This window comes from Notolepis coatsorum (genome assembly GCF_963971535.1).
Source record: "Notolepis coatsorum genome assembly, chromosome: 4".
Classification (NCBI taxonomy): Eukaryota; Metazoa; Chordata; class Actinopteri; order Aulopiformes; family Paralepididae; genus Notolepis; species Notolepis coatsorum.
In genome coordinates this window covers 15,943,286-15,970,824 of record NC_140168.1, presented here as the reverse complement: position 1 = coordinate 15,970,824, position 27,539 = coordinate 15,943,286, and the positions used below count along the sequence as shown (strand labels likewise).

The window sequence follows — 27,539 nt, the reverse complement described above, 5'->3', positions numbered from 1 at the left end:
CTGTGCAGCTCACTCACTCTCACTCAAGGCTGACTGGGGCAAGATGGCGGCGGTTCAGTGACGCTGGTGACTCCTCCTTAAGCTATCTAGTGTTCTATAGATATCTATGGGAAAGAGGACAAACCCACTCCAGGATTGGCTAGAACCACGCAATATCAAGCTGCACGCAAGTGATTGGTCGACAGTGGCGCGCCAAAGACCACGTGGTCCACTTTTCGCGCGAAATAGAGTACTGTCTCCTCCTCTTCCTCGTCGTCGTGTGGTGGAAGTGAAGAGAACAGGACAGCGGAGCATTTACGAAACCATTTCGTATTTTATATAATACTACATTTTTAATACCGTTTAAATAACATGGATCTCGCCACACCGGCTGTAGAGAACGCGGGGCAGGTCGTGAAGGACGAGCTGGCGGAAAAATGCCAGAAGTTGTTCCAGGCTTTCTTGGAAGAGTAAGTTAAAAAAGACAAAAGTGTTTATTGTTCTGTTCAGCCTCATGTCCTGTGTACCTACTGTAGACAGATGCGTTTTCTTGCTACACGCCGTTTCGGTATTTTATTGGAACTCACAAAAGTTAGCCTGTCGTTATGCTGTAATAACGTTATGCATGGGTAATAATATAATAATAACCTCTGAGTTATTGTTTGTGTTGTGTCATGTGCTGCAGATACCAGACAGCGGACGGGGAGGTGAAGTATGTCCGTGAGGTCGAGGAGTTGATCCGGCCAGAGAGGAACACTCTCCTGGTCAGTTTCACAGATCTGGAGGGTTTTAACCAAGAACTGGCGACTACCATCCAAGAGGAGTTCTACAGGTAGTTAATTAACTAGTAATTACTAATATCGATCAACTGCATGCATAGTATATATAATGATGAGTTTACTGTACCTTCCTTGTTGTTGTCATATTCTTCCATTTTGTGACGTGGCTGGCTACGCCATTTAGTGAATATTATTATCCAGATTATTGCACAGTTGACAGTACCACGATGGCATACATTTTGAATATGGGTCATTAGGGTAACAGTACTGGGTAACAGTACTGTATATTTGCATATCATATATGTCACAAATGTAACAGTACTATATACCTGTATGTCATGTATGTCCCTATGCCATAAATGGCATGATGTCAAGGGGATCAATAAAGGAATATCTTATGTATGTTGTGTATGTCATAAATGTCACTATGAATTGAAAATGGGGGACCCTGATGTAAACAAGACAAACGTCTTTCTCTGGTCTGCATGCCCTTAACAATTGTAAGTATTGAGCCGTACTGTATTGTACCCATTCTGCAATCTGTTAAATAAAGTTTTCATTCATTCATTCATTCATTCATTCATTCATTCATTCATTCATTCAGGGGCTAACCGTGGCTGTGTCAGCCATATAGGTAGTAGGCTAGTATTATTGTAATTGGTGCACAACACATCTATGCACACTGTAATTAATGCACAATGTACCTGTTGGTAAGTAAGCTGTCATTAACCCGTTCACTACCACCACACTACAAAAGGGTTAACCCTTTCACTGCCACACGACAAAAGGGGTAACCCTTTCACTACCACCACACTGCCGAAGGTTAACTTTTGGTAGTGTGTGGTAGTGAACGATTGATTGAAAACTTTATTAACAGATTGCAGAATGGGTACAGTACAGTACAGCTCAATACATACAATTGTTAAGGGGATGCAGACCAGAGAAAGACTTTCGTCTTGTTTACATCAGGGTCCCCCATTTTCAATTCATCATAACATATATGACATACATGACATACACGACATACAGATAGACAGTACTGCTACATCTATACATTTATGACATACCAGATTTGCAAATACAGTACTGTTTGTGATACAAAAAGAGTCCAGAAAAGAGAGTATATACATTTGACGTAGAAACTGTACATTGGAGGAGGTTGGATAGGGGGGGGGGCTGTACATTGGAGGTGGTTGGGTGGGGGGGTTGGGTAGGGGGGGTGGGGACACACACACTGTACAAGCAAAACTGTACATTGGAATATTGACAACCATACTTGGTAATTTACTGTACATTGGAGGGGGTTGGGTTAATTGCAATTGAAAAGCATTGACATGACTGCTGTCTGTGTGCGGTGATATGACTTGAGTTGATTCTGTCTCTCTCCAGAGTGTATCCTTTCCTCTGCCGTGCGGTGCGAAACTTCGCCCGGGACCACGGCAACGTGCCCCCCAATAAGGAGTTCTATGTTGCCATTCAGGATCTGCCCACCAGACACAAGTAAGATGCATACACAGTTATTTTTATTTCTGTTAGTTGTCCTATGTGGGGCATTGTGAAAGGTCTTTTCTACTAGGAATGTCTCACCACTAAGTGTGTCTGACTCTTGACCACCAAAACAAAGTATGACATATAGGGGTGTAAAGTACTTGAGTAATTGTACTTTGTTACAATACTTAAGTACTGTTTTGGGGAATTTGTACTTTACTCAAGTATTATTAGGTTTGTATACTTGTACTTTTACTCAATTACATTTCAGAGAAAAAAAACATACTTTTTACTCCTCACATTTAAAATGCAGACCCACAAAGTACAAATCTCGCAGGTCCAACAATTTTAATTAGTTATTAGTTTCTCTGGCCGAACTAACGTTAACGTTGTTAATCCTGCGGCCGCACTTTATTTAAAAACAGCCAATCAAATCCCCATCAATGGAAAATGAACCCGCCCACATTGGCTGTCGAATCTACGTTCCATTACTTGTGAATCACGTTGGGAGGACAATTCTTTACTGTCTGGATATGATGAAACACTGATATTGATTCACAATGATACATTTTGTTTTAATTTCTGATCCAGACTCTGCAGACTCCTCTACTAGCTTATATAGACTGTGGTACTGCCTGTGATCTCATCCACTCGTATCTGGACGTCTATTCTTTGCCCGTCTGTCTAATTTGCTGACACAGCTGTCGGAGGCTGTACCGTGCTCATTTTTAACCCATAAGGACCCACGGTGACACAGGTGTTGCATGTACTTTACATGTTCTGGAAATTTCCATATAAAGCTTTATCCTCATGAAGTCCCAAAGGGACACCGGTGGAACATCCTGGTGGGTCATGTGACAGATCGGGTAGCCTCCAGCTGCAACTGCGGAGCGAGCCCCTCACTAGACGCTGTGGCAGGCGCGCGCTGATTGGCGGAGAGTACGGAAGTTAGTGCTAGCGTCACTCCACATTGGGCCTAGCCCCTCCCCCTAGACCAAGCTCGGTGTGTGCGTGTGTGTCTGTGTGTGTATCTCAGGCGTGCTGGGCCAATTATTTAAAAACCCATGCTGATTGGTCCTTGTGCAAGACTAGAACACAGGGATCTTTGATTAAACGCCTGCTATTAGAAGAATAGACAGTCAGAGTGACAAGCTACAGAAGAATAATACAGTCAGAAAAAAAGTTTTTACTTTTACTTTTTAGTACTTAAGTACATTTACAAGTAGAAACTTTTTGACTTTTACTCAAGTGTGTTTTTAGCCAGATACTCTGACTTTTACTTGAGTAACATTTTTAGACGGTACCCATACTTTCACTTAAGTATAATTTCTGGGTACTTTTTACACCCCTGTACCTTCACTTGTGTATGCGGTTTACTTTTACTCTTACTCATAGTATACATTCAGATTCAAAATCTTTATTGCCTATATTTATTGTATACGTATAATATAACTGTATAACTGGGCATACAGAGACCCTCATCTGCACCTTTGTTTACACTGTTTTACTTTTCTCATATTTTTATATTCAAAGTTAATTACCGGTATATTGTTTACAGTACTACACGGTTTATTTCTTTCTCATATTTTTATATTCAGATCTAATTTTTTGCCTATATTTATGTCTTTTCTACTATTACTCTGCCCATACCTGTACCTCCCCCCCCCCATGCTGCTGCTATGACACCCAGATTTCAATGAAGGAATATCTTTCTGGGGATCGATGAAGGAATATCTTGTCTTTTTAACACCGTTTGTGTTTTGTAGGATCCGTGAGTTGTCGTCTCTGCGTATCGGCTCTCTGGTGAGGATCACCGGCCAGGTCGTGAGGACCCACCCGGTGCACCCCGAGCTGGTGAGACGTCCTGTCACTTACAGACGCATTTATAATAAAACACAAGATACTATGGCCGGATGGGGGGGGGGTCCAGTTTAGGGTAAGGGGTGTAGGGAATAGGATACAAACCCGGTTTAGGGTAAGGGGTGTAGGGAATAGGATACAAACCCGGTTTAGGGTAAGGGGTGTAGGGAATAGGATACAAACCCGGTTTAGGGTAAGGGGTGTAACCTGGTTTAGGGTAAGGGGTGTAGGGGTAGGGAATAGGATACAAAATTACAAACCCGTTTTAGGGTAAGGGGTGTAGGGGTAGGGAATAGGATACAAACCTGGTTTAGGGTAAGGGGTGTAGGGGTAGGGAATAGGATACAAACCCGGTTTAAGGGTAAGGGGTGTAGGGTAGGGAATAGGATACAAACCCGGTTTAAGGGTAAGGGGTGTAGGGTAGGGAATAGGATACAAACCTGGTTTAGGGTAAGGGGTGTAGGGAATAGGATACAAACCTGGTTTAGGGTAAGGGGTGTAGGGAATAGGATACAAACCTGGTTTAGGGTAAGGGGTGTAGGGGGAGGGAATAGGATACAAACCTGGTTTAGGGTAAGGGGTGTAGGGAATAGGATACAAACCTGGTTTAGGGTAAGGGGTGTAGGGGGAGGGAATAGGATACAAACCTGGTTTAGGGTAAGGGGTGTAGGGGGAGGGAATAGGATATGAACCCGGTTTAGGGTAAGGGGTGTAGGGGTAGGGAATAGGATATGAACCCGGTTTAGGGTAAGGTGTGTAGGGTAGGGAATAGGATACAAACCTGGTTTAGGGTAAGGGGTGTAGGGAATAGGATACAAACCTGGTTTAGGGTAAGGGGTGTAGGGAATAGGATACAAACCTGGTTTAGGGTAAGGGGTGTAGGGGGAGGGAATAGGATACAAACCTGGTTTAGGGTAAGGGGTGTAGGGAATAGGATACAAACCTGGTTTAGGGTAAGGGGTGTAGGGGGAGGGAATAGGATACAAACCTGGTTTAGGGTAAGGGGTGTAGGGTAGGGAATAGGATACAAACCTGGTTTAGGGTAAGGGGTGTAGGGGGGGGAATAGGATACAAACCCGGTTTAAGGGTAAGGGGTGTAGGGGGGGGAATAGGATACAAACCCGGTTTAAGGGTAAGGGGTGTAGGGGGGGGGATAGGATACAAACCTGGTTTAAGGGTAAGGGGTGTAGGGAATAGGATACAAACCCGGTTTAGGGTAAGGGGTGTAGGGGTAGGGAATAGGATGCAAACCCGGTTTAGGGTAAGGGGTGTAGGGTAGGGAATAGGATACAAACCCGGTTTAGGGTAAGGGGTGTAGGGAATGGGATACAAACCCGGTTTAGGGTAAGGGGTGTGGGTGCAGGGGGAAATGGTTCAAATGTGAGCTCCAGGAATTGCCAATGCCGATGCTACATGTCCCACCACATGGCCCCCACTAGCCACCACAACCCAACGTGTAGATAGATGGGCCATGAGAGGCAGCACATCACCACAGTTATCAAGTGGGCACCTCCCTTCACTGGTGTTTCGTCACGTTGGGCCCACGACACCTCGGGAAGGCTCAACCGCTAGTTCCAGCGTCCCAGAACCCCCCCCCCCCGCTCCATGCTAGCTCTCATTTTCCATGATATACACACGCCGAACTTATGATAACCATATGTTATCCTATGTAAAAAAAAAAAAAAAAAAAAAGTTCAATTCCTGATACCAATATCAAACAGATGATGTTTATTGTCGTATCTTGTTGTCTACCCGGCTACATTCATCTGCAATTGGGGTTAATAACCACATCATCTAACCGTTATTTATAGAGCATCTTTCAGTGTACAGATGAGTAACAAAGGGTCCAAATAAAAAACCTGAGCAAAGATGAAAATGAAAATGTGAAGAGAAAAGAGTAATTGCACGCTGACTTAAGACAAAAAACACGAAAAGGCTCACAGCCTGTGACCAATCGAAGAGGATGCCTATGTAGCAGCAGTGTTGGGAAAGTTCACTTTCTACATGAACTAGTTCAGTTCACAGTTTACACATTTTTAAATGAACCAATTCAGTTCATAGTTCATAATAAAAAATGTTTAACTAAAGTTCATGGTTTAAAAAATGAACTAGTTTATAGTTCTTTTTTTCAATACGTTGCTGCGAGCTATTACTTGTCAATTATTGCCACAACAACCATATAGAACCACAGACAGCCAATCAGAACACTGGCATTTCCATCACACTGTTATTATTTATCAGTGTTTCCCCTACCATTGCCTTGAAGGGGCGGTGCGCGTAACGAGTCTCTCTCTCCGCGCGCAACAAGCACACCCTGTGTGTCCGCGCCCGTCCCAAATCGGGCACACATTTGAACGAAGTTATACGTATACATCTAGCGGAAATACAGTACGTTCAGTTCACGTTCGCCCAAAATATGAACGTGTGTTCAGGTACATCACTGTGTGTGTGTGTGTGTGTATAAGATGTATGAATGATTATGAATTTACATTGTGGTGAGATCTGACCTGAGATCTGTCCTCTGTCCTCGCAGGTGAGTGGCAGCTTCATGTGCATGGACTGCCAGGGCCTCATCAAGGATGTCCCGCAGCAGTTCAAGTATGCCCCGCCCACCATCTGCAGGAACCCCGTCTGCAACAACCGCGCCCGCTTCCACCTCGACACACACAAGTCCAAGTTCATCGACTTCCAGAAGGTAGCGACCCTGTGTGTGTGTGTGTGTTAGGGCTGACCTCGACTAGTCGAATAGTCGACTCATCGATCGAAAGGTCGCCGTAGTCGACTGCCAATCTTTCAGCCGAATGTATTTTTTTTGGGGGGATCATTAAAAAATATATTATAATAATAATAAATAAATCGATTTGCATAAGACTAATTCACTGCCATGTGTGTCAAACACGAAAACTACAGCGGTGAAAAGAGTCAGTCAGGTAATCATCAGGTAATCATGCGTTTGTAATTCCTAAAGTGTATCCTGCCTGCTGTTTTGACTATTTTGGTTCTTGAAGTGGCATTTTCATAGCAAAGTTTTGACACTGAACAGAAATCACACTTAAAGGAAAACTCCAACATTTTAGGACATTAGCTTATTTGCCATCTACCCTGGAGTTAGACAAGAAGATACATAGCCTTTTTCTTCTCTGCATGCAGTAGGAGTAGGAAGACGCGCACCGTTAGCCTAGCTTAGCGTCAGTCACTGGAAGTAGGTTCCTCCATTAGCCTAGTTCCAAGTGTCTTCCTACTCCTACTGCATGCACAGAGAAGAAAAAGGCATGTATCTTCTTGTCTAACTCCAGGGTAGATGGCAAATAAGCTAATTTCCCAAAATGTTGGAGTTTTCCTTTAACTTAAATCAGACATTAAGCACACCCCACAGTCCAAATGGAAGGGGGTAGTCGACTGCCAGTCAACTATTGGCAAATGTTGGCCAATCAAAGTCGACTATACAAATCCTTAGTCAGGGACAGGCCTAGTGTATATATACTGTATATATATACACAGATAAAAATGTCTCATATTCTTATATTCAGAGTTAATTATATTGTTTACACTGTTTTATTTTTCTCGTCTTTTTATTTTCAGTTTTTATTTCATTGCCTATATTTATGTCTTTCTTCTATTACCCTGTCCATACCCCGTACCTCCCCTCCCCCATGCTGCTATGATTCCCCAAAGGGATCTTATCTTAAATGGGAATTGCAATAAGAAGCGTGGAAATGTTTGGGGAAATATTGCTCACTTGAGTCCCAATACAGACGTGACTACGTGCTTCATGTAGTTGTAGACCTGCTTATTATTAAACATAATTGTCAAGTGTGTTGCTTTGAAGAATGACCTTTTAGAAATGGGTTCAGTTGACGTGTCCTGTTTATTACCCAGCTACTCTCTGAATACCTCATATTGAACACCAACCAAAGTCTTCAAATCCAGACCGAAGGTCTGGGGAAAGTATGGCCAAAACTCTGCCGCTCGCATGCTCACCTCCACCCGCCGCTCCGACCACATCACCCCCATCCTCCACGGTCTCCACTGGCTCCCCATCATGTACAGGATTCAGTTTAAAATTCTACTCATCACCTTCAAAGCCCTCAACAACCTGGCCCCCCCCCCCCCCCCCCCCTCCTACCTCTCTGACGTCCTTCTCCACCACACGCCTACCCGCTGCCTCAGGTCTGCAGACGCCAACCTCCTCCAACCCATCAGAACTGAGCTCCGGACCTGGGGGGCGACGGGGCCTTCGCTGCAGCTGCCCCCACCCTCTGGAACGCCCTTCCCAACCATATCCATCATGCAGACACTCTCTCATCATTTAAAAAAGCCCTCAAAACCCACCTTTTTACCCTGGCTTTCAACCCATGAACTCCTTCCTCTCTCACCTTCTTATATATATATTTTCTCTCTACTAAAATTGTATTGTTTGTTTTGTAAAGTGTCTTTGAGCTTTTGGAGAAGCGCTATATAAATATGATGTATTATTATTATTATGGCGTTTTGAAACTGAAAACCTGTAGCAGAACCCTGTGGATCTAAACGGTGATCAATGTTCCACAGTGCAGGGTATATTAACAGTGTGTGTGTGTGTGTGTGTGTGTGTGTTTCCGCATGGTAGGTGCGTATCCAGGAGACTCAGGCGGAGCTCCCGCGAGGGTCCATCCCCCGCTCCATGGAGGTGGTCCTGAGGGCGGAGGCGGTGGAGACGGCCCAGGCGGGGGACCGCTGCGACTTCATCGGCTCCCTCATCGTGGTGCCGGACGTCTCTCAGCTCAACACCCCAGGTACGGCGGGGGGTAGAGGGGGGGGGGGGGGGGGGGTAGAGGGGGGGTTGGAAACACTTCGTCACGGCGCCGGGAGTGGAGTCACGAGAGTGTCAAGAAAGAATGGGTTTAAGGCGGCTGGGTGGCGCAGCGGACATTGCGCTCGTCACCAACGCAAGAGACACACCGGGTTCGACTCTGGCTGTCGCCGTGGCCTCCGGCTTGGGCCGGCCGTCATACTAACTCTGGCAGAGTTAGCGGGTGGAAGTCGATGGGTGGTAATCTGGACGTTGTGGACAGCGACTCCTACAGGTCGGTTGGGGGACGCCTGCACAGCAGAGACAGGAAAATGGCGGGGGCAGTGTGAGCCTCCCACACGTTACACCTCGTCAAATGAGAGTCCGCGCTGGCAGGTGAAAAGATGTGACAGGCTGCCTCCACATGTATCGGAGGGGACATGTGATGCAAGGCTTCTATCCTCCCTACAACTGGCCAGTGGGGGGCATATGCGAGCAACGTTCAAGACAGGGGAGGGGAGAATTGGCATGGCTAAATTCGGGCGGCGTGGCTCAGGGGTAGAGCGGGGCGTCCAATGATCGAAGGGTTGGTGGTTCGAATCCCGCTCAAGCCCATGTCCATCCCATTGCCGTTGTGTCCTTGGGCAAGACACTTAACCTACTTGCCTCGTATGAATGTGTATGCATGTGAATGAATGTTGGTGGTGGTCGGAGGGGCCGTAGGCGTTGATTATTCGCCACGCTTCCGTGAGTCTGCCTCAGGGCAGCTCTGGCTGCAATTGTAGCTTACCACCACCGGTATGACTGTGTATGAACGAATAATGGACTCTGTGAAGCGCTCTGAGTAAAGAGAGAGAGCTATATAAATCCAATCCATTATTATCATTTATTATTATGGGAGAAAAAGAGGAGAAAAAGTGGATAAAAAAAGAAAAAATAATGGGTTTTAACCCTTTCACTACCACACTACAGAAGGTTTACCCTTTCACTACCACACTACATACGGTTAACCGTCTGTAGTGTGGTAGTGAAAGGTTAACCTTCTGTAGTACTAACCTTAACCAACTTCGAAAGAGTCGCCAAGCTTAACCAGTGATAGAACTAGGCGTAACACGATTGGCTCTGAGAGAAACGTCACTGGCCAATCAGATCGCGGAAAACTGCAAGTGCGTTGGTAAAAGACTACACGCCTCCTGAAGGCTATGTCCGCTTCCATTCGTTGTGCTAAGCTAGGCTAACGTTCAGCCAGATAGCTTTCTACTGAACACACAGAGAGGAAACTGGTATCTTATCTTCTTGTCTCTCTCTGGAGAAGACTGTAAGCTAATTTCCCCAAATGTTGGCGTGTTCCTTTAATTGACAGGGCCAATTATGTTTTGTTTCGAGATCATGTTAGTCCGAGGGAAGCAAGAGTTGTGATTGGAGGATGAGATGGGTCAATTAAAACCCCATTATTTTCGGCGCCCAAGTGGTGAACCACGCAACGCGCCGCATCGCGGCACGGCCGACCCGGGTTCGATTCCCCGACCCAGCGTTCTTTGCCGAATGTCTTCCCCCCCGCTCTGTCTCCCATTCTTCCTCTCTCTCTCTCTCTCTACCGGACTGCCCGGTTGTTAAAAACCAATAAAAATCTACCAAAAAAAGAATTAAATTACTTTCTTTGCCAGACAATGAATGTGACTCCATGTGAATGTGTTCAAGGCCCCCACACACACACACACACACACTTCCACATACTTGATGATTAGTTGTATATCCTGAAAACACGCCTTGATATTTCCGTGTATGCGCGTCTCCCCTCTCCTTCCCCAGGCGTGCGCGCCGAGACCAGCTCTCGCATGGCAGGAGGGGGGCAGGGCTTCGAGTCCGAGGGCCTGAGGGGGCTGAAGGCTCTGGGAGTCAGAGAGCTGTCCTACAGGCTGGCCTTCCTGGCCTGCCACGTGTCCCCCACCAACCCACGGGTACGACCCCCCCCCCCCCCAAACACACACACACACACACACATGATGCAGATAGATTAAAATGGATTTTTTTATCACAGGGTATTTGCACTTGCTGAATATTTTGAGAAAGCTTGGGATAAACGCACGAAAATAACATTATGTGATGTATTTTGGCCTCTGATGGTGTGTGCACGGTAGGGCTGACCCCTATTAGTCGATTAGTCGACTAATCGGTCGAAAGGAGCCGTAGTCGACTGCCAACTTCTTAGTCGAATACAAAAAATATATATATATATATTTATAATCTTTTTTTTATCATTCTTTCCAAAAGAAAAGAGGCCTAGAAGCATGGCTAACGCTAATGGCACACATACCAGAGGCTAACTGCCTACGAAAACAGGCACAGAGGCACTGAAAGAGGATTTCACCCATCTAATGAACACACTAGACTAGACAAATATCAAGATGTATCCATCAGTGGACCAATTGCATGCTTTTGCAGAGAACAAGAAGCCTTCAGTCGACTCCTTCAGACATTAAGCACCCCCACAGCCCAAATGGAATGATACATTTTTATTTTTTATTTTTTTTGTCGACCAATAGTCGACTAACGACACATTTTGGCCAATCATAGTCGACCATCCAAATCCTTAGTCGGGGACAGCCCTAGTGCACAGTGTAGCTTAGAAATCATGGGAAGTGATTGTTATGTTCAATTGTTGTTTTTGGTGTCTTATAATCCCGCGTAAGGCATGGATCGTCGGACATGACACGAAAATACAATTTAATTCATTCATTCATTCATTCATTCAATCATTCACACACAGCATGCGGATAACGTCACATGTACACATTTCAAATGCGCGTTCAAATGCGCTTTCTAGTATTGACATGAAATCACTGTGTGTGTGTGTGTGTATGGTGTGTGTGTGTGTGTGTGTGTGTGTGTGTGTGTGTGTGTGTGTGTGTAGTTTGGTGGCAAGGAGCTCCGTGACGAGGAGCAGACTGCAGAGAGCATTAAGAGCCAGATGACAGTGAAGGAGTGGGAGAAGGTGTTCGAGATGAGCCAAGACAAGAACCTCTACCACAACCTCTGCACCAGCCTGTTTCCCACCATACACGGTCTGTAGTCTTACTACCGTGGTACTACTGATACAATCAAGAATCAAGAGGTTTATTTGTCACATACATACCAGGGCATACAGTGAAATGCGGGTGGTCATGCCCGCATCGATTGTGTAATAATACAATAATAAAATAGACATCGGGGAAAAAATTGGTAAGACACAGATGTGCATGATAATGCTAAGTTCCTGAGAAACTGGTTCCTATGTACACTACTATACAATTTACCATTTTAACTCCGTCATTTTTATACTTAATGTATCTAAACTATACTATTACAATACCTCCTTCCTTTAAAGTGACTTTTCCATTATTTAAAGTGAAATTTTGTTTAAAGCGATTGTTTAAAGCGGTTGCAGCATGGGTGTTTGTGTGTGTGTGTGTGTGTGTGTGTGTGTGTGTGTGTGTGTGCTCACGTGTACTTGTGAGTGGAGAGTTCAGTGTTGATACCTATAATACATACAATAGTATAGTACTATAATACATACAATAGTTGTTTTTATTATTATTATTATTATTACTTAGATTATTATTGTTATTATTATGAAAATTGTCTTATGAACTTATTTCACTTTACTTTTGTTTTTGTGTTTTTTTTTCTCTTTAATCCAATGATTTAATGAGTTGAGACGAGGCCCCGTATAGAGGCCCATCTGGGTCTCTGGCCTCTACTCAGCACCTTTATACACTTTCTGTCACGGTCAATGTTTCCATTTTTACTGTTTTGCTGAAATGGTGCGAAATAAAGAAATAAAGAGATGAATAATAATTAGGGATGCTCGATATTGGCTTTTTTACCGATATATACCGATAAACACAACATTATGCATACTTTGACAATAAATAAAATAATCATTTGTTCTTACTTGCTTGCCTGGGTAAATAAAGGTTAAATAAATGTAAAAAGATTGAAAACCGATACCGATATTTTCCGATATCACATTTTTATGCCAACATCGGCCGATAATATCGGACATCCCTAATAATAGTAGACGGTGAACCTCTACCACAAACAGGGCGACAAAGCGTGATATTAACTGTGTGTGTGTGTGTGTGTGTGTGTGTGTGTGTGTGCGGGGGCAGGCAACGACGAGGTGAAGCGTGGCATCCTGCTGATGCTGTTCGGGGGCGTTCCCAAGAAGACGATGGAGGGGACTTCGCTGAGAGGAGACGTCAACGTGTGCATCGTAGGAGATCCCAGCACAGCCAAGAGCCAGTTCCTCAAGTACGACACACACACACACACACACACGCACACACACACACACACACACACGCACACACACACACACACACACACACTAACACACACACACACACACACAGTTCTACGCCTCCACTCTCAGAAACAATCATCAACACCATACTGTCTGTTGTCACACACTCCATATCCCTATAGACACTGGTCATGGAATATTGTGGAATAACATGGAATTCTTAGAGGTTATTACCAGATAGACCTGTATATAACTCATATAATTCTGTATGATAAGCATTTATAAGAATGCAGTATATACCGTATATATATATATATTAGGGCTGTCCCCGACTAAGGATTTGGATGGTCGACTATGATTGGCCAAAATTTGCCGTTAGTCGACTATTGGTAAAAAAAAAAAGAGTATAATATAAATTTTTATTTTTTATTTTTTTAAATTTTGTATCATTCCATCTGGGCTGTGGGGGGTGCTTAATGTCTGAAGGAGTCGACTGAAGGCTTCTTGTCCTCTGCAAAAGCATGCAATTGGTCCACTGATCTTGATATTTGTCTAGTCTAGTGTGTTCATTAGATGGGTGAAATCCTCTTTCAGTGCCTCTGTGCCTGTTTTCGTAGGCAGTTAGCCTCTGGTATGCGTGCCATTAGCGTTAGCCACGCTTCTAGGCCTCTTTTCTTTTGGAAAGAATGATATTTTTTTTATTTTTTTTATTTAAATCTTTTTTATTATATTCGACCGATTAGTCGACTAATCGATTAATAGGGGTCAGCCCTAATATATATATATTTATTCTTACCGTATATATCCACATCTGTCTGTACACATCTGCATATGTGTAGATACTATATCTGTACATATCCCTTACCTATACTCTAACTAGTTATGGATGCCAAACATTTATATCTAAATCAGAGATATTTTACAACAAGTCTGCTGTGATGAATTGACATTTAACCCTTTCACAACCACACCACAGAAGGTTATCCCCTTTCACTGCCACACGACAAAGGGTTAACCCTTTCACAACCACACTACAGAAGGTTAACCCTTTCACTACTACACTACAGACGGTTAACTCTTTCACTGCCACACGACAAAGGGTTAACCCTTTCACAACCACACTACAGAAGGTTAACCCTTTCACTACCACACTACAGACGGTTAACCTTTCACTACCACACTACAGAAGGTTAACCTTTCACTACCACACTACAGAAGGTTAACCCTTTCACTACCACACTACAGACGGTTAACCCTTTCACAACCACACTACAGAAGGTTAACCTTTCACTACCACACTACAGACGGTACAAAGGTCAGCAACCTTTACTATCAAAAGAGCCACTTTTCCCCCGTCCCACAAAATAAAATGCTCAGGGAGCCGCACAACCTATTTACCCTTAAAATGAAGATAACACAGTGTATAACGTTTTATATATCCCCAAGCATACCCCACATTTAGCATAAAACGCCTGACAATTGCATACCCAAAGTAATTTGCCATTTATTATACTTTATACTTATAGCACAGTTTGTTGCATTAATGGGATTATAAAGCAACAAAAAGAAAACATTTGACTTTTATTGCTGTTTTTACCTGTTATAACAAAGGAAAACCTCAAACTCTTATGAAGAGGAGAAAAAATACTGGCTGTGTAGACCTATTTTTAAATAAAACACAGAAGAGGAGACAAAACACTGGTGTCTGTAGACCGACTTTGAAATAAAACCCTGAACTATTCAGGTATATTCGAGTCCTTCCCTTATTTGTGGAACATTTATAAAATAAAAAGTAGTCCACTTTGAAAAAAGACTACCATGTGTAGACCTACTTTGAAATAAAACACAGAAAAGGAGAAAAAACACTGGCATCTGTAGACCTACCTAGCATACCGTGCGGCAAAGGGAACTGCTCCCGCCTACCTCCGGTCAATGGTCTCTAACTACACACCCTCAAGACCCCTACGCTCTGCATCCTCTGGCCGCCTCAGACCTACTCCTATCCAAGCTCCGGGAGGGTCATCAAAGAGAAGTCGCCTATTCTCAGTCCTTGCCCCACAATGGTGGAATGAACTACCCACCCCAGTTAGGACAGCCGAAACACGTCCAATCTTTCGCCGTCGACTAAAGACTCACTTCTTCAACCATTATCTGAATTAAAAAAAAAAAAAAAAAAAAAAAATCTAACCCTAACTAACCATACTGTCATGCACTTGTCCTAATAAACTAACCTACACTGTAGCACTCAACACTTTGATGAACATTGTTACTCAGCTGATAGAGTTGTGCTCTTCCTGATGGCTTGTCGTACAGAACTTGTAAGTCGCTTTGGATAAAAGCGTCAGCTAAATGACTAAATGTAAAATGTAAATGTAAATAAAACCCTGAACTATGCAGCTCTATTAGAGTCCTTCCCTTATTTGTGAAAATTCTATAAAATAAAAAGTAAATTTTTCGTTCGCAAATTTTAGCACCACATATCAGGCATACAGGTAAGCCTTTTGTTGACTAAATATCTTAGTTGATGAAATTTTTGTTCATTTCAGTGTCACACTATGACATCGATCTCCAAAATAAGAAAAAATAATTTAATTTTATTTTTGGGCCAGGGAGCCGCAGCTGATTGGCTAAAGAGCCGCATGCGGCCTCGGAGCCGCAGGTTGCCGACCCCTGGGTTAACCCTTTGTTGTGTGGTAGTGAAAGGGTTAACACACACACACATTAGATGCTAGTTCTCAGGTGTAGGGTAACCTCGTTCCCAGTTGTATCTCCGTGAGATAAAGCCTGGTAAAGAACTACGGCCGAAAGTGTCTGTACGGTAGAATTTCCAGTGTATGTACTTCCCCTGGAAGCTGCCTCCGAACGGACCAAACTTTTCCCGAATCCTGTCGGCAAACCAGCTAGAACGTGCCGGTCATGTAGTAATAAATTCTTCAGGGAAAGCTGTTGCAGTGGCTTAAACGAGGAAATATTGTGCACTTCACACGTTTCTATAATTGTTTTGTCGAAACTGGAAAGCCTGTAGCCGGTACTTCCTGTACTTCCGTTTAGACATTTTAGGAGGCATATCTTTACCAGCCTAGGTGTAGACTGTCCGAGACTCTCCCTCACTCCACCTTTAAATCCCGACTCAAAACCTACCTGTTCTCCCAAGCATACAACCTTCCCTACCCGAGGCGGCTAGGTGGTGTAGTGGTCTAAGGCACTCGCCACCAGTGTGGAGACGCTGGGTTCGCGTGTTCGAATCCAGCTCTCCACATTGTTTTTCAGTTTGGCTGGTCGTCCGCAGTAATACACATTGGCCGTATTACGGGGAGGGAAAACTGAAGGGTGGGGATCGAACGTTGTGAACAAGCGACTCCTACAGGTCGGTTGGTGCGCCTGCGCAGTAGAATCAGGAAGTGTCGGGGGCAGCGTGAGCCTCCCACGCGTTACTCCTCGACACTGAGAGATCGAGCTGCGCAGGTGAAAAGATGCGACTGCTGTTACCTCAAGTACCGGAGGGGACTTGTGCTATGTATGACTTAGTCCACATTGCAGCCGGCTTGTGGGAGGCAAGAAACAGCGTTCGTGACAGGGGAGGGTAGAATTGGATGATACGAAATTGGGATGGGAGAAAATATAGAAAATGGGAGAAAAAGTGGATCAAAAAAAAAAAAAACCTTCCCTACCCATAACCACCCTCCTCCAACCTACCGCCTCCCTTTCCCCTTCCCTACTTTCTCTCCCTCTCCTGCCCCCCCCCCCCCCCCTCCCCTCGGTTTCCTTTCTTCCCGACTGTTCCCCTACTGGACTCTGTATCTGTTACTTGTTACCCATGGTTGTATGTCCTGCGTCTTCATACTGTTGCTTATTCCCTGTGGTTCTTTGTTTCTCTGTTCATTTGTTTTGCTCATTGTCACCGTCTTTGGGTTCTTGAAAAGCGCTTTATAAATCAAATGTATTATTATTATTATTATTATTATTATTATTATTATTATTATTATTATTATTATTATTATTATTATTATTATTATTATTATTACTACCCGACTGACTGCTGGTGATGATGTCTCTCTCTCCAGACACGTGGAGGAGTTCTGTCCCAGAGCCGTGTACACCAGCGGCAAGGGGAGCAGCGCCGCCGGGCTGACGGCAGCCGTGGTCCGAGACGAGGAGTCCCACGAGTTCGTCATCGAGGCCGGAGCCCTGATGCTGGCCGACAACGTGAGTTAGAATCCGGAATTCTGTCTCTTTTTATTTTTTGGTAGATTTTTGTATTGGTTTTTACTAGGGCTGACCTTCGAATTTTATTTTTGGAATTCGAAGCTTCGGGGCCGAGATTCGATTTTAATTAGAAGCTTCGAGACACATTTTTTTTTAATTAAATTATAATCTTTTTAAATTTCTTTTTTATTTTAAATTTCTTTTATTTATGTTGTGGGACTTGTACAGCACTTTGTTGAACTTTGTCAGTGCTGTAAAGTTTAAACCTTTTTAAATCTTAGACAAACAAAAATCTTTGCTTTCATGAAATATTGTAAGCCGTCATTTGAGGCTTTATAAAAGCAGCACAATGAACACAAATCTGTCAGTGCCGAGTCCGACCTCATCTTAAATAACAAACAGCATTGCTTGTTGTAGTTAACAAAGAGAGGCAGAGTTGATTTTGCACACAAAAAACAAAAACTAAATCTTTTACATTTATTTTTAGAGTCGCTGGTCGTTAGCGGAAGACGTAATTAACAGTGTGTGTGTGTGTCTCTCTCTCTCTCTCTCTCTCTCTCTCTCTCTCTCTCTCTCTCTCTCTCTCTCTCTCTCTCTCTCTCTCTCTCTCTCTCTCTCTCTCTCTCTCCAGGGTGTGTGTTGTATCGATGAGTTTGACAAGATGGAGACGCGCGACCAGGTGGCTATCCATGAAGCCATGGAGCAGCAGACCATCAGCATCACCAAAGCTGGCGTCAAGGTAAAACACACGTCCTCTCCTCCTCTCATTCACCTCTTAACGCTGGCGTCAAGGTAAAACACACGTCCTCTCCTCCTCTCATTCACCTCTTAACACTGGCGTCAAGGTAAAACACACGTCCTCTCCTCCTCTCATTCACCTCTAACGCTGGCGTCAAGGTAAAACACACGTCCTCTCCTCCTCTCATTCACCTCTAACCAGGGGTGTAAAGTACTTGAGTAATTGTACTTTGTTACAATACTTAAGTACTGTTTTGGGGGATTTGTACTTTACGCGAGTATTATTAGGTTTGTATATTTTTACTCAATTACATTTCAGAGAGAGAAAAAAACATACTTTTTACTCCTTACATTTAAAATGCAGACCTACAAAGTACAAATCTCTTAATAATAGTAATAATAGTATAGAATAGAATAGAATAGAATAGAAATACTTTAATCATCCCCAGGGAAATTTGGCACTACAAATCGCTCACAGTAAACATTTAGTTAGACAAAACAAATCACGAATACGAATAACAAAAGATTGCCTAAGAATAAGGAATAAAATAAGCCTAAGAATAACATAATAATAATAAACTACGGTCCGTGATCCACATTTCACATTCACATTTCCTCTGTTATGTGTGTACAATCTGATATAAAATATACAGTAAAAAATACAGAGATCTACATTAAGTGTACAGTAAGTGTAATATTGACAATGTTGTTTTAAATGTAAAAGTCCAGGAATATGGTACTGTCACTCTGTGATGCAGTGTATATTTGTTAGTAAAGTTTTTACTTTAACTTTTTAGTACTTAAGTACATTTAAAAGTAGAAACGTTTTGACTTTCACTCAAGTGTTGTTTTTAGCCAGATACTCTGACTTTTACTTGAGTAAGATTTTGAGACGGTACCCATACTTTCACTTAAGTATAATTTCTGGGTACTTTTTACACCCCTGCCTACTTTGTTACAATACTTAAGTACTGTTTTGGGGGATTTGTACTTTACGCGAGTATTATTAGGTTTGTATACTTGTACTTTTACTCAATTACATTTAAGAGAAAAAAAACATACTTTTTACTCCTTACATTAAAATGCAGACCTACAACGTACAAATCTCGCAGGTCCAACAATTTGAATTAGTATTTGTTTCTCTGGCCGAACTAACATTAACGTTATTAATCCTGCGGCCGCACTTTATTTAAAAACAGCCAATCAAATCCCTATCAATGGAAAATTAACCCGCCCATCCCCATGCTGATTGGTCCTTGTGCAAGCCTAGAAAGCCTGAAAGTTTTTACTTTCACTTTTTAGTACTTAAGTACATTTAAAAGTAGAAACGTTTTGACTTTCACTCAAGTGTGTTTTTAGCCAGATACTCTGACTTTTACTTGAGTACGATTTTGAGACTGTACCCATACTTTAACTTACCGGTAAGTATAATTTCTGGGTACTTTTTACACCTTCTGGGTTTACACCCCTGCCTCTAACACTCTAGGAATAGGAAGAAAAATAATATTCTCATGCATTTTCTCGAAAACAAAGCATCAAATACACAGGAAAAAACGTTTTCCCACATTTCAGTAGGATCAAACTTTGACATCCACTCTGCTCTCCTCTCCGCCCCCCCGCCTCTCTCAGGCCACCCTGAACGCCCGCACCTCCATACTGGCAGCGGCCAACCCGGTGGGCGGCCGCTACGACCGCAGCAAGAGTCTGAAGCAGAACGTCAACCTGAGCGCGCCCATCATGAGCCGCTTCGACCTCTTCTTCATCCTGGTGGACGACTGCAATGAGGTGAACATGTCTCCGTTCGACAACTGTGTGTGGTTGTTAATAGAGCACCCCATTTTGTGGCTTCTAAAGTTAAATCAAATCAAATCACATTTATTTGTAAGGCCTGACAACACACGTTAATGTCCCCATGGGCCGTACAAGTCTTCTTTAAACAAGTCAAGAAGAAACATAACAATAAGTCAAGAACAGAACAAGAACACCACAAGGTCCAACAAATTTAAAATAAATGCAAATAATGTGTGGTTAACCCTTTCACTACCACACTACCAAAGGGTTAATCCTTTCACTGACAATACAGAAGGTTAACCCTTTCACTGTGACACTACAGAAGTTGAACCCTTTCACTGCCACACGACAAAGGGTTAACCCTTTCACAACCACACTACTACAGAAGGTTAACCCTTTCGGTTAACCGTCTCAGGTAGTGTGGTAGGGAACGGTCAACCTTCTGTAGTGTGGTAGTGAAAGGGTTAATTATACCATAGTACAGCGCCCCCATTTTGTGGCTTCTAAAGTTAAATGACTGTGTGTGTGTGTGTTAGGTGACAGACTACGCCATCGCCAGGCGCATCGTGGACCTGCACTCTCGCTTGGAGGAGTCGGTGGACAGACTGTATACTCTGGATGAGATCCGCAGATATCTGCTCTTCGCCAGGCAATTCAAACCCAAGGTGTGAATCACGAAGTCCCTTTCCCTACCTGTGCAGAACTATACAACTCCCGAAAGTTAATTTGGGTGGACTCTCAAGTTTTTTTTTCTTGTAATTTTTTAATATAAGTAAAAGTATATTCTATATTGTAATACACTAAATTATGTTATATCTAGTAAGATTATTGGAAGAACAAATATAAATGTAAGGGGGTAGGGATCAATAAGCTTAGCTTCCCTCTACTCCTTTTTTGGACATGTCTGCTAACCAAACACATTGCTCTTGACCTTTTTCTTTATAATTCCTTATATTTATTTTTTTAATGTTTTTAAAATTAACTTGTTCATTCATTCATTCATTCTCTCGTAATTCCTAATTGTCTCTGTGATCTAAAAATAAATCCCCCCGCCCGCGTATAGATCTCCAGCGAATCCAAGGAGTTCATCGTGGAGCAGTACAAGCGGCTCCGCCAGCGCGACGGCTCCGGGGGCGTGTCCAAGTCAGCCTGGCGAATCACGGTGCGGCAGCTCGAGAGCATGATCCGTCTCTCGGAGGGCATGGCCCGCATGCACTGCTGTGACGAGGTGCGTACAGAGAGAAGGAGGGTCACCTGAGTCCCGCATGGTTCCTATATAGGCCACCAGGGGAGTCACGTGATGGTTCTAAGCAAGTCCAAAGCATACGGCGGGGCGAGCGACGTCGCCTGGCGATGCGTTTCAGCTGTCGCTCACAATGACAATCTCTTAGCACCCCACACCACACATGAATCAAATCTAATTTATTTGTAAGGCCCGACGACACACGTTAATGTCTCCATGGGCCGGACATGTCTTCTTTAAACAAGTCAAGAAGAAACATCACAATAAATCGAGAACAAAACAAAAACACCATAAAGTCCAAATATTTTAAAATAAATGCAACACTCCCAGACGTACCCCACGCGAAGGTAAGGACAAACTCACTAAGACCTAGCAGTAGGAAAAAATGCACCACAGGCAATGTGGAGGAGAGAAACCTTAGAAGGGCCGTTCAAGGGGGGGGATCTCCCTTCTTAGATGTCGGTGATAGTAGTGTTGCAAGCTATACGTTCACTACCACCGATTGGCCTGAAGATGTCCTCAGAGATCTACGATAGCCTACTATGACCACTGCTATGACAGCAGCATTAACAACTCATTGACTGCCAATAACGAGTATATTTGTGCAAACTGTTTGTGAGAGAGGTGGCAATATTGATCCAGAAGGTGCGTTTTCACCAGACTACCTTGGGAGTCCGCATTTCTGGTAAATCAGAAAAATACTAAAGCCAAACCGGCGAGGATGTAATGTTACCGGGACATCAAGGGGGGGTGGGGGGGAGACATCCCTTCTCCAACTAATGTTATTTATTTAAATCGTTCCTGTTAATTAATAATTAACATAAGTAGCATGGTAATAATACGTAGGTTATTGATCAATGAATGTATTGATAAATTAATTTATATTACAAATGATACACCAGCAGAAGTCACGTTATTTCCTCATTGTCCTGAGCTGTGTCGCCTGCCGTCGCCTAAAAGAGAATTGGATTGAGGCGATATTTAACCAGGCGACAGAAGTCGTTGCGCAATCGTCGCTCGAAAATCTCCTGCCGTGTGGGTTCTCTCATTCATAACAATGGAAGCGATCAAATTCTGTCGGTCGCCTGGCAAAAAAATCGCCCGCCGTGTGCGTTGGACTTAAGACCCGCCTGGTTCCTATTATAGACCTGGGGAGTCACGTGATAGTTCTAAGACCCGCCTGGTTCCTATTATAGACCTGGGGAGTCACGTGATAGTTCTAAGACCCGCCTGGTTCCTATTATAGACCCTGGGGAGTCACGTGATAGTTCTAAGACCCGCCTGGTTCCTAGTATAGACCCTGGGGAGTCACGTGAGAGTTCTAAGACCCGCCTGGTTCCTATTATAGACCCTGGGGAGTCACGTGATAGTTCTAAGACCCGCCTGGTTCCTAGTATAGACCCTGGGGAGTCACGTGAGAGTTCTAAGACCCGCCTGGTTCCTAGTATAGACCCTGGGGAGTCACGGTGCCTCAGATGTGGTGCAGTGGTTCTTCCGTCTCAACCCGGTTCACTCTGTGCTTCCAGGTCCAACCTAAACACGTGAAGGAAGCCTTCCGTCTGCTCAACAAGTCCATCATCAGAGTGGAGACGCCTGACATCAACCTGGAGCAGGACGAGGAGATGGAGCAGGAGGAGGAGGAGAACGGTATACACACACACACACGTCACACACACACACACACACACACACACACACACACACACACACACACACACATACACACGTCACACACACACACACACACACACACACACACACACACACACACACATCGGGGGGGACGTAGTGTGCAGTTACTGTTAAGTCAACGAATTTTCGGTATTCAAATTAATAATCGAAAACAAACATACATTTGATTTGTAAAATTCACATTAGGTTAGTCTTCTAGCTCTGGCTTGTCGTTTGTGTTCGCCATACTATGAGACTATGCTAAATTACAGGTCATCTCTCAGTGGTGTGTGTGGGCTCAACGAACAACATCCGGCCCTTTGCACAAGTTATATTTTGGGAAGGGGGGGGGGGGGGGGGACTTGGAGTTTTTTTTATAAATTTTTTTTTTTTTAAACTTCATTTTTTAGCGTTTATCGCTTTTTTCTGGTCAAGCATGACCGACAGAAACAGGTTGAATGGGATATAGATCAGGGGAAATACAAGTGCCGCCAAAAAAGTGCCACACGTGCGCTCCTTTAGTGGTTAAAGTAACGTTGCATTCGTTCGGTACACGGCACGTACTGAACCGAAGGTCCAGTATCGAAAAGGTTCTGTGCGAATACATGTACCGTTACACCCCTACTGTGTATGTATTAACGAAACCTCCCGCCTCTCTCACACACACAGGTCAGGAGGACGTCCCCAACGGAGTGAACGGCCATGTGAACGGCATCAACGGCCATGTGAACGGTCACGTGAACGGTCACGTGAACGGCCACGCGGAGCCAGAGAGCCAGCCCAAGCCCTCGCTCCGCCTGTCCTTCGCCGAGTACAGACGCATCTCCAACCTGCTGGTGCTGCACCTCCGCAGGGCAGAGGAAGGTAAAGAGACACACACGCCTCGCTCTCTGGTTCTGTTCCCAGTTCGATTCCCGGGCAGCGTGTGTCCTTGAGTCCTTGAGCAAGACACTTAACCCCTAATTGCTCCCGATGAGCAGGTTGGCACCTTGCGTGGTTGCCTCCGCCGTCGGTGAGTGAATGGGTCAAATGTGAGGAACAAATTGTAAAGCGCTATATAAATGCACCATTTACCATGTAATGCTACATTGAGTCCACATTCAACATCCTGATGGCCTGGGGATAGAGGCTCCTTCTGAGTCTCTCTGTACTGGCCATGAGACTCCGGTAGCGCTTGCCTGACCGCAGCAGTGCAAAGAGGCAGTTGTTTGGGTGGCTAGAGTCTTTGATTATTCTCTTAGCCTTGGCCCTGCGACGCCTGGTGTACGCCTGCCTTGGCTGACAGGAGGAGCATGTTCAGTGCTAGACTAACACTCCCAAAATGTAGCACTGAACGGCACAGGAAGTCCTTCATTCCGACAGCCATCAGACTTTACAATGCATCTCTGTGCCTCACTACATCACTGAGCACAGAGTGACAGTACCATCTTAAAACAACATTGTCAATATCACACTTACTGTACAGTTAATGTAGATCTCTATCTTTTACTGTATATTGTATATTAGATTGTACATACATAACAGAGGAAATGTGGATCCCGGATCGTAGTTTATTATTATGTATTCTTATGCTTATTTTATTGCTTATTCTTAGGCACTTTTTTGTTATTCTTATTCGTGATTTGTTTTGTCTACCTAAATGTTTACTTGTGAGTGATTTGTAGTGCCAAATTTCCCTCGGGATGATTAAAGTATTTATATTCTATAAATTCTATTAAATGTCCTGGGGATTGGGAATCTCTCTTTGTGTTTCGTTAACCTATATCTGTGTGTGTGTGTGTGTGTGTGTGTGTGTGTGTAGCTGAGGAAGAGGAGGAGCTGAAGAAGAGCGCGGTGGTGAACTGGTATCTGAAGGAGATGGAGTCGGAGATCGACTCGGAGGAGGAGCTTGTCAACAAGAAGGGCCTGATAGAGAAGGTCGTCCACAGACTGGTGCACTATGTGAGTACAGCTTCCACCGGGCGCCACTGGCACCATTTCCAACACACTGGCACACGCGAAACCAGCACGCCTCCATCAGAATCACTGTAATCGCCAACTACATTTAACGCCTACCAGGGATTCCCCCCCCCCCCCCCCCGTTGATTTGGGTATACGTTCATTCCACAACTAGAATTAAGCAATTGTGGGAAATTAAACAGAATAAAACAATATATTAACACGAGAATGTATACACAGAAGGATATTTACACACACACACACATTTCTATAACGGGTCGCATACATTCGGTTAAGTAATCAGAATTATATGCATATAAATCCTACGACTGATTAAGTCACTAGGGACTATATCCAGGGCTTGACATTAACTTTTTGGCTCAGCAGCCACTGTGGCTAGTGGTTTTACAAAGTCACTAGCCACTCAGCATTTTCACCAGCCAAAAATCAAAAGAGAGAGAGAGAGATGCTGTTTTTACCTTATTTTAATTGTATTATTATTTCTCTCTTTTAGGTAGTAAGAGAGTTTAATTTTAAATGTTAAGATATTATAAGAAAGGCTTGGCGGCTGGGTGGCGCAGCGGACATTGCGCTCGTCACCAACGCAAGAGACACCGGTATCGAATCCGGCTGTCGGCGTTGCCTCCGGCTTGCGCCGGCCGTCATACTGACTCAATTGGCGGAGTTAGCGGGAGGGAAGTCGATGGGTGGTAGTCTGGTCGTTGTGAACAGCGACTCCTACAGGTCGGTTGGGTGGGCTTCTATCCTCCTGTGATGGGCTTCTATCCTCCCTACAACTGGCCAGTGGGGGGCACATGCGAGCAACGATCAAGACGGGAGGGGAGAATTGGCACGGCTAAATTGGGATGGGAGAAAAAAAATTAAAAGGAGGAGAAAAAGTGGATATAAAAAAAAGATATTATGAGAAAGGGGCGGGACTAGATAAGCTGCGCTTCCGTCTGCCCCTCCTCATCCAAACTCATCCTCGTTTGCTTTTCTATGGATGAAGACGGACTTGTTTGTTTACATTTGTGATTCGCATGTTTGTTGTGTTCGAGATAAATCCATATCAAAATCAAGATACTACAATACTGCCTTCTACTGCCTTGGCTTCCAAGTACAAAGGGCTGGGCTGGCTCCACTGTATCTAGCCGAGCTCCTGCATCACCACGCCCCATCCAGAGCCCTAAGGTCTGCTGACCAGCTGCTGCTGGTGGGGCCCAGGACCAGGCTCAAAACTAGGGGAGATATAGAGCCTTTGCTGCTGCTGCCCCCCCCTCTGGAACACCCCCCCCCCCCACATAAGATCTGCCCAGAGCCTAGTATAGAGGCTTTTAAATCACTGCTCAAAACGCACCTCTTTCCCCCTGGCCTTTGACCAGAGTTAGCCTGCCACTTTTATATACGACGTCCGCTGTTACTCTGGACTTTTTATCAAATGTTCTTGTGTGTAATACCTTTTTCTGTAACTTTTGTGTATTTCTTTACTTGTTTCTGCATTGTACTGTATGTGTTTTTATCATGTTGAAGCACTTTGGTTTGGCTTTTAGTCATTTGTAAATGTGCTTATATACAAATAGACTTGACTTGACTACAGATATCTCACACGTCGGCGTCCCTGTGTTCTGTCCCTCTCTCTGCCCAGGACCACATCCTGATCGAGCTGTCTCAGTCCGGGCTGAAGGGCTCGGGGACCCCGGAGGAGGAGGTGGTCCTGGTCGTCAACCCCAACTACACCCTGGAGGATTAAACTCCTCCCGTCATCCCTCCTTTTCTCCCCCTCTCCTCCCCCATAACCTCTTGTTAATTTTCTTTTTTTTTGGTACCCTTTCACTACCAACGCGTTAACCCTTTCACTGTGACAATACAGAAGGTTAACCCTTTCACTGCCACACGGCAAAGGGTTATAACTTATAACCCTTTCACAGTCTGTAGTGTGGTAGTGAAAGGGTTCAACTTCGGTAGTGTGGTTGTGAAAGGGTTAACGTTGAATTCAAAAGACTTTTGAGGTCGTTTTTTTTTTTATTCCGAACGCCAATATGTACGACATACATAGTGACGGCGTGCAACGTCACATTCTCCTTTTTTTTTTATTATGTCTGACTCTTGTTTTTAAGTTGATCAACTCTTGCATTTAGAGTCCAGACTCCTTAAGAAATATAAATATATATTTTGTCACACTGACTCTTGTAAATATGCTGCTCTTATTTCTATTATTATTATTTTTTTTTAAGTTCTGTTTAGCTTTATGTCTGAGATGTTTTGGCCCCAGTCATGGGAACCAATTTCAATTTAATTAAATGTGTCACGTACACTAATACAGTTATTTTCCTGCCATGAGTGGTATCTTTAACTGTATACTGTAAGTATACACGTGTAGTTTTAAGAATATGTAAATGTTGTGAAATGCCTTTTTTATAATGTTCATATGCCCCAGGCGTTAGTGTCCAAACATCCAAACATGTCCCTGTCCTGGCGATTTAGTGTTTAGTTATCCTATTGTATAGGTTTCCTTGCATCATTGCATTTATACCGTGACGTCTTTTGTTGGTTTACAATGTTGTTCTGAAATAAAGATCATAAGACAAAGCGGGGCTCGCAACTCACTTGTTGTTCCAAGGTGTTTTAATTGACAAAAAGGCAGTAGATGCAACGTTTCGACCGACCCTTCCGGTCTTCTTCAAGCAATGAAATAAAGATCATTCATCATTCATCCTGCTTAGCACTTTTTTTTTCTTTTTATATACCAGTGCAGTGACAGTGAGATACCATTAGAGATTAAACACTGTT

The 27,539-nt window shown here is 43.9% G+C and overlaps 1 protein-coding gene across 1 annotated transcript; it reads left to right on the top strand.

Annotated features, from left to right (window-relative positions):
• Nucleotides 1-268: 268 nt before the first annotated feature.
• On the top strand, nucleotides 269-27,359 carry LOC311227458 (zygotic DNA replication licensing factor mcm6-A-like). The gene is made up of 18 exons (XM_084313121.1): nucleotides 269-449; nucleotides 665-811; nucleotides 2,148-2,258; nucleotides 4,013-4,100; nucleotides 6,640-6,801; nucleotides 8,716-8,881; nucleotides 10,690-10,838; nucleotides 11,792-11,942; nucleotides 13,029-13,170; nucleotides 17,227-17,368; nucleotides 18,000-18,107; nucleotides 19,736-19,891; nucleotides 20,434-20,562; nucleotides 20,961-21,125; nucleotides 22,667-22,787; nucleotides 23,481-23,675; nucleotides 24,613-24,752; nucleotides 26,395-27,359. The coding sequence occupies exons 1-18, from the start codon at nucleotides 352-354 to the stop codon at nucleotides 26,497-26,499; spliced, it is 2,475 nt and encodes an 824-aa protein (XP_084169247.1). The 5' UTR covers nucleotides 269-351; the 3' UTR covers nucleotides 26,500-27,359.
• Nucleotides 27,360-27,539: the final 180 nt, after the last annotated feature.

Coding starts and splice junctions, on each gene's coding strand:
- LOC311227458 (XM_084313121.1), top strand. CDS start 352: ATGGATCTCGCCACACCGGCTGTAGAGAACGCGGGGCAGGTCGTGAAG. Junction 2,259..4,012: donor GATCTGCCCACCAGACACAA/GTAAGATGCATA, acceptor TGTGTTTTGTAG/GATCCGTGAGTTGTCGTCTC. Junction 10,839..11,791: donor TGTCCCCCACCAACCCACGG/GTACGACCCCCC, acceptor GTGTGTGTGTAG/TTTGGTGGCAAGGAGCTCCG.